The 7,821-nt window shown below is 51.7% G+C and overlaps 1 protein-coding gene across 1 annotated transcript; it reads left to right on the top strand.

Annotated features, from left to right (window-relative positions):
* The first annotated feature begins 769 nt into the window (after positions 1-769).
* Positions 770-7,065, top strand: LOC120747928 (uncharacterized). The gene is made up of 2 exons (XM_040053988.2): positions 770-899; positions 1,915-7,065. Exons 1-2 carry the CDS (start codon positions 885-887, stop codon positions 3,727-3,729), a joined length of 1,830 nt encoding a protein of 609 aa, XP_039909922.1. The 5' UTR covers positions 770-884; the 3' UTR covers positions 3,730-7,065.
* The last annotated feature ends 756 nt before the right edge of the window (positions 7,066-7,821 follow it).

The following is a 7,821-nucleotide window of genomic DNA, read 5'->3' on the forward strand; positions in this document are numbered from 1 at the left end:
GTTTGAGATGTCCTAGCTGCTGGATGCCTAGGAAAACAACCCCCAATGTATGATTCATCCCACACTTGTAACACCCCCCTGAAGTATCAAGTATCTGTAACCCCATTGGCACAACCCTGTTACAGCCCACCTCGAGACCCCTTATCAGGGGGCTGCGAGAGTGGGCCTCTCTCTGTTTCTTTTGTCTCTTCTCTTCTTCTGCCTCTTCTCTGTTTCTTCTGTCTCTTCTGTTTCTTCTCTCCTCTTATCTCTTTGTTTACCTCTTGCATCTTGCTCTTGGAATTTCCTTATCTCTCACTACCCCCACCTTCCAAGGCCATGCTACAGCTGCGCCTGGCGGCTCTGAGCAAGGCCTCCCGTCTTATACAATAAACCCCTTCTTCTAAAACCTAACTTCAGAGATCTCTCGTCTACATTCATCTACACCGTCCTGGAGTCCTCAGCAGCAGCAAGAGGCATTTTTCTACAAAAAACAAAGAACAAAACCAAAAGTAACCTCCAAACAGCCAGAGAGGAATTAGTTAATTTACCAGGAAGTGTTGAAAGGGAGGGTGAGACCGCGAGAAGAAATAAAATACATGGATGTGAGTACAGGATGTCCTGCAGATGAGTCAGAGGTTGGAACCAAACCAGAGAGACCCTGGAATAGAAATCCCTGCTCACCCCATGGGAGGGCAGACAGCTCTGCCCGCTGTCTCTGGTGCGGTGCAGTGCCTGCACACGCTGCCTGTGTCCCCTCTGTCCCCTGGCTGTGACCCCGGCGGTGACAGCGGCGGGCGCGGGGGCCGGACCGGCGGGGGTTGAGGGGCCGCACCTGGACCCGCCCGTTCCTCGAGTGTCACCCGGGCGTGTCCCCCCCGTCCCTCGGAGTGTCCCCAGCGGCCATGGAGCCTGGAGAGGTGCGACAATCCCGGCGAGGGGTGGGAGAGGGGACGGGGGGACACGGGGGGTGGCAGGAGGGGACAGGGGGGTCACAAAGGGGACAGGAGGTTGTGGCAGGAAGGAGGAAGGGACAGAGGTGTGGAGCAGACCAAAGGTGGCAGAGGGGACCGTGGGGGTGGCACAGGGGACGATGAGGGTGGCAAAGGACCTGTGGGGGGGACAGTGGGTGGTGGCAGGGGGTGGCCAAGGGGACAGGGGGTCACGGCAAGGGGATGGGACAGGCATGGCAGTGTTAAGAAAATTAAATTGTTAAGGAAATTAATCCACGAACACCAGAGGTTTATGTCCAAAAAGGAGACAGAGGAGTCCTTTTACTTTATTCGAATAAAGGGAGAGGCCATGGGGCATTTCCCCTGGGGTCTCTCAGTTTTTCGGAGGACGCAGCCACCTTTTTATCCTAATTTCCTAGCCACATTTCCCTGTCTCTTTCCCCATTGGCTGAGGTACTTGAGAGGTACAGGCTTCCCGAAATGCCTGAAACCTAAGATTCCCCTTTTAATGTATAACACCCCTAATTTTTAATTCTTATGGGATTTATGGGTTTTCCCCATTGTTGCTTTCATCTTTTAATATTCAATTTCATTTACAAACAAACCTATGGTTTGTTTGTAAAGGCAAGTATCTTCTTTTCCATTCATCAGTCAGTGGAATCCTTCCCATTGTTTCTCTTATCTCTCAGTGCTGGTTTTATCCACCAGCAGACCCAGGGCTTGTTTGTAAAGACAAATCTTGTCATTCCTCTCTGCAGGAAGGGAGGAAGTGACAGAGGAGTGGAGGGGACTGGGGATGGTGGGATGGGGGGGGCAGGGAGTGGCAGGGGTGTGGCGGGGGGGCGAGTGGGTGACAAGAGACGGAGGGGACAGCTGAGCCCTCCAGGGAGGGGACAAAGGGGACCCCAGGAGGGCACAGGGGCCACCCCAGGAGGCCACAAGTGCCACAAGGTCCCTGCCACCTCCTCTGTCCCTTCCCCAGGAGCTGGAGGCTATAACGGATGTGGTGGCCACTCTGGGCGAGCTGGTGGCCATCATCACCCCACCATGCAGGAGCACGTGGCCACTCCTGTACCCAAGGTCCCTATGCGCAGACCTGAGGAGATTCACCTGCCGCCTCCACGAGGCCCTGAAGCGCCACAGTGTCACCTTCCTGCGCCAGCGCAGTGTCACCCCCCTGGGCCAGGCTGTGGCTGCCCTTAGGGCCACCCCAGGGGCCACCTGGGCCGATGTGAGAGCTGCAGTCAAAGGCTGGCGGAAGTCGGTGTACGAGCTTGAGGACAGCTGGTACTGGCTGGTTGAGGATGCCGCCAATCTCCTCGATTACTGGAAGAACAAGGTCACCACCGAGGCTACTACCAAGGCCACTGCCACTGCCCAGGCCGGGGACCTGCAGGATGAGTCCACCAGCTGGGAGACAGCTGGTGACAACCCGGTGGCCGCAGCCCAACAGCCACCAGTGCCCCCGGACAAGGATAAGCTGGACTTGATGCTGGATGCACACTTTGCCAGGGTGGATGCAGCCAAGAAGGCCATGGAAGAGGCCATGGTGGCCACCAGCCAGGCAGGGACAGCCACCAGGAGGGGACAGCAGGTGGAGGTGGCCGTGGGACTGCTGGGGCGCTTGGTGGTTGAGTGTGACAGAGCCGACCAGCTCTCCTGGGAGCTGCACGACCAGCTCGATGACATGGAGGCTGCCTTGGAGGGGAAAAAGGAAGTGCCCACTGATGTCCCTGAGGCCTTGGTGGTTGCAGTGGATAAGTTCCAGCAGCTGTGGGAGGCCAGCAGCCGCCAGAACAAGCGTCACCTGCTAAGGAGGCTTGAGGTCATCTACCACCTCCTCTTGAGTCCCTATGGCAGCTCTGGTGGCCCCGGTGGCCACTCAGTGGCCAAGAGGTGCCAAGAAGCCATCGAGGACACTTGGACGCCGAGCAAAAAACAGCGCCCAGTGCCATCGTGTAGCAGAACAAATAATGGCAGCTCAATCACAGGAACACCTCAACAACCTGAAGGTACCTGGGGAAAACCCAAGCCAGGTGCAGCTGGTGAAACCGCTGGCGATCTCCCAAGTGACCCAAACTTATTACCCCCAGGGGCACGATGTGAACTGGCAACTTCCAAATCGATAACTTTTTTAAAAAAATATTGCTATGAATGCATTCCCACAGGAGTTACGGGAACTTCGCAGCAACGGCAAGACTTTCTAATTATAGGCAAGGAGAGTAATGAAAGTCTTGGACTTTCAGTGCTTCCAGCTGTCATTTCAGCAAATTGTAATGAAGAGCTGAGGGTTTTAGCTTTCACTCACAAGGCTCCAATGGTAATTCAACCAAAAATGCCAATAGCTATTGCTATTGTATTGCCAATGAACACAAATAAGCGAGCTGGATACCAAGAAATGCCTTTTGAGAGCTTTAACTCTCATGGCCGTTGGGTAAAACATATTGGCAACGCGCAGCCGATGCTGACATGCCGTCTGACATGCAGTAATGAAAGTCAGAAATGCCCTGGTGTAACACCTGCCACACTGATTACGGGCACACTGGACACGGGGGCAGACGTCACCGTGATTTCTTATGAGTCTTGGCCGAAAGATTGGAATTTGGTGCCACCCATGCATAGTCTCACAGGGATTGGAGGAGGTGTAATCTCTATGCAGAGTGAATTCATGATTACTGTCACAGGTCTTGAGGGAAAGACAGCAAAAACCCGTCCCTACGTGGTGAAGAGGCCCATCACATTATGGGGGAGAGATGTGTTGTCCCAGTGGGGAACAAATATGAAAGTGGATTCTTAATGGAAACCACAGCAATGCCTTCCACTTTTTATTAAGTTATCATTATTAGGTTATCATGGAAAACCAATCAGCCCGTTTGGATGGATCTGTGGCCTCTTGAACAGAAAAAATTGAATGTCCTCATGAAATTAGTGAGCGAGCAGCTAAAACAAGGCCCCATCAAGCGCACAAATGGTCCCTGGAATTCCCCAGTTGTTGTCATTCCCAAGAAGACTTCTCTGACTCCTGGAGATTGCTTCAGCACTTGAGGAAGATCAGTGAAATGATAGAGGATGTGAGGCATTTACAACCTGGGCTTCCTTCTCTTTCAGTGATTCCGAGAGACTGGCCTCGTGTTGTCATCGACTTAAAAGATTGTTTTTTCAACATTCCACTGCATCCCGAGGATGTTCCTCGATTTGCCTTTTCGGTTCCAGCCATCAATAGAGGAGAACCACTGCAAAGGGACTGGTTCAGAACCACTGGACGGTTTTACGTCAAAGAGATGAAAAATTGTCCCACAATTTGTCAATATTTTGTGGTGCCTGCTTTGTCTCCAGCCCGACAAAAACATCCGCAGTCAAGGATTTTACATTACAAGGATGACTTGCTCGTTGCAGAACCGACTCAAAAAGAAATGGAACAGGCTCGAGACAGTGTCGTCACTGACGTTCAAAAAGCTGGATTGGAAATTTCTACCTCAGAAACACAAGAAATCCTACCCTGGAAGTATTTAGGATGGGGGACGACAGAACAAACAATCAAGCCACAGAAAATGCAGCTTGGAACCAGTGTCAACACCCTGCAAGATTTCCAGCAGCTTTTAGGAGAGATCAGTGGGGTCGGATCTGTTTTAGGAATTGCAAGTTATGAACTTCCCCTCTCAGTGCCCTGCAGGAGAGGCAGTAGAGCCGGGTTATAAGTGACAACATAAATAACATTATAAATGACAATACAATATTGGCTTTCACATTCATGTATCGGCTTTTGCCCTTTGTTATTGATCACAATGATTTTGATACGTTGCAATTTATAATTCCTTTCAGCTGCTTTTTGGTATAACACAGTCTATCAGTTTATGGCTACGTGGTATAGCTGACATAAAGGTAGCGTAACAAATCGATTTTATATCATAGGCTTCACTGAAATATTAAAATAGAGACTGTGCAATGCTAAAATGCTTTTATATTACAACTATTATAACTAACTTTTATATTAAACTATCTCTGTGAATGGTGTTGTCGTAGTTTGAAAGACAGCTGTCTGCCAGGGAAAAGCCAGAGCCTCCCTTGGAATGGAGAATTCAAACCCCCTCCCTCCGAATTATTATATTTGGAAAATTAAGGGGCTCTCAGGCAAAGGTGTGGGGATAGAAATAACAGCTCTTTACCGGTATGTATAACCAGGCAAACAAACAACAACAGCCACAGCCTTAATAATAAACAGAACCAGGAACCCAGGAACAGCTTCCCTGAGCGCGGCACTTTCCCCTTTGGTGCAGTTCCGGGCACAGCCAGCAGGGGCGGTGGCGGCTCCTGGTGGGTGGGGCAGGTGCGATGATCCCCCCGCGGCTGCAGGGGGCGCTGTGGGGCGGGCTCGGGGAGCACGTGGTGATGGCGGCTTTGTCCGAGACGGGAAGGGATGGAAGGGATGGATGAGAAACTCTGGAGCTGTGGCTGAAGGGATGGAAGGGATGGATGAGAAACTCTGGAGCTGTGGCTGAAGGGATGGAAGGGATGGATGAGAAACTCCAGAGCTGTGGCTGAAGGGATGGAAGGGATGGATGAGAAACTCTGGAGCTGTGGCTGAAGGGATGGAAGGGATGGATCAGAAACTCTGGAGCTGTGGCTGAAGGGATGGAAGGGATGGATGAGAAACTCTGGAGCTGTGGCTGAAGGGATGGAAGGGATGGATGAGAAACTCCAGAGCTGTGGCTGAAGGGATGGAAGGGATGGATGAGAAACTCCAGAGCTGTGGCTGAAGGGATGGAAGGGATGGATGAGAAACTCCAGAGCTGTGGCTGAAGGGATGGAAGGGATGGATGAGAAACTCCAGAGCTGTGGCTGAAGGGATGGAAGGGATGGATCAGAAACTCTGGAGCTGTGGCTGAAGGGATGGAAGGGATGGATCAGAAACTCCAGAGCTATGGCTGAAGGGATGGAAGGGATGGATCAGGAACTCCAGAGCTGTGGCTGAAGGGATGGAAGGGATGGATCAGAAACTCCAGAGGTATGGTTGAAGGGATGGAAGACAGGGAAGGGATGGATCAGAAGCTCCAGTGCCCTGGCTGAAGACAGGAAGGATCAGGAACTCCAGAGGTGTGGTTGAAGGGATGGAAGGGATGGATCAAGAACTCCGGAGCTGTGGCTGAAGACAGGAAGGGATGGATCAGGAACTCTTTAGCGAGGCAGGGGATAACCACGTCCCAGTTCAGTGGCTGCTCCTGGGAGCAGGGGCTCACCCCACACTGGAAGAAACAGGACCAGGCTGGACTTCTGCAGCAGCAGGGAGGTCTTTTCCCAAGCAGCAGCTCCACCTTCACTGTCTGAGGGCTCAGATCTATCGATCTATTGAGTGAGAGAGAATTTCCCCTCCCTGCTGTCTCAAGCACCCAGCCATCAGCGCTTCTTAGCAATGCAATGTGAAAAATGCCACTGGTAACAAATAAAGAAAAGGAAAAAGAAAATATTCAACCTCCAACACAAGGGAAATAATTTCTGCCGCAGTTTATCAGCACTTGTTGCAAGACACTGAAAACAGGGTCAGCTTGAAGAGAAAAACAAACCAAAGCAACAAAAGCACATGGAGGGAGTGAATTGCCAGGCTGCTGTTTTGGGAAGATGTGGCCGGGTCAGGCTTTTTCAAAACAGGCTACAGACTCCAGATGCCGGGAAAGATTAACACAGGGCTGTGCATGGGATGAGACCTGAAGCACTCATCTGTCCAAAGAGTTGACAATGCTGGGGCTCTTCTTGTCCTTCAGGACCAGGATCTCATTCACAGCTCGTTCCCTGTTCTGCTCTCTGAGACTCATTTCCTTCGTGGCCACCTGAAGGGACATTGCAGACCTTTAACTGGAGGAGTCTGTGGCAGGAGGCCACAGCAAACACGGAGCGAGTCTTTTTGGGGCGACAGAGCCGGGCTGTGCCAAACTGCCTTGGGATGGGACACCAGAGCTCAGCAAGTGCCATTCCCACAGCCCATTCCTCTGCTCGCTGGGGGCTGCTTACAGGACACATGGCCAGAGACATTGGGCCTTGTGAGCTCTGCAGAAATGGTCCCTCAGCTGTCAGCCTCAAAGCTCTAACAGCATGCTCTGCACCTGCACTCTTCTCAAATGGCCTCAACACTCTTCTTTTTGTTCAAACACATTTAGCAAGCAGGAGGACACTCTTCTTTTTGTTCAAACACATTTAGCAAGCAGGAGGTAATTCTGGTTCTGGGAAAACAGAGCAAAACAGCCAGGAACCCTTTAGCACTTCTGTGGGATTTGGTCATGATTTCAAATGCAACTGCTGGGTTTGGGATTGCACAACAAAGCAAGCACGCACACCCCTTGCTCAGGTGATCCCTGTCACAGGCTGTCAGGGACACCAGACCCAAACACACCTGCAGGGTTTAGGAGAGAGCTTTGCTCTGGACATCCATCTTCTCATTGCTCTCCCTCTCTCTCTGTGAACAGCTGCAGTAGGACTAAAACCCCAAACTGAGCCCAAGCAGGATCTCTCCCTAATTAGGCCTTGAGGTACCCTTTGAAGATGATACTCAGCATGGAAAATCTGCTAAACAGTGTTCCTGTCAGAGGCTGGAATGAAGATAAATTGGGCCTCAGTCTCCACCAGCTGATGCACTCACAATTTTAGATATGAAGACCAGGCCAGCGTGTCCTGCTCTGACAGACACCGCTGCCGTCCTTGCATTCCTTTGGGCACTTCAGAAGGACCAAGTCTGTCCCAGCTGTGCTCTGCAGGCTGACACTGCTCTGCCTTCAGAGGCGCAGCCTGTGCAGGAAAACTCTGCTGGGCCCCCAAAGCTCCAGCCACAGCTCCCAGCAGAGAGGAAAAGCCCTTGACAGCTGCCAGACGTGCTGGGCGTGTTGACATTGACCTGTCC

Source organism: Hirundo rustica, unplaced genomic scaffold (genome assembly GCF_015227805.2).
Source record: "Hirundo rustica isolate bHirRus1 unplaced genomic scaffold, bHirRus1.pri.v3 scaffold_307_arrow_ctg1, whole genome shotgun sequence".
NCBI lineage: Eukaryota > Metazoa > Chordata > Aves > Passeriformes > Hirundinidae > Hirundo > Hirundo rustica.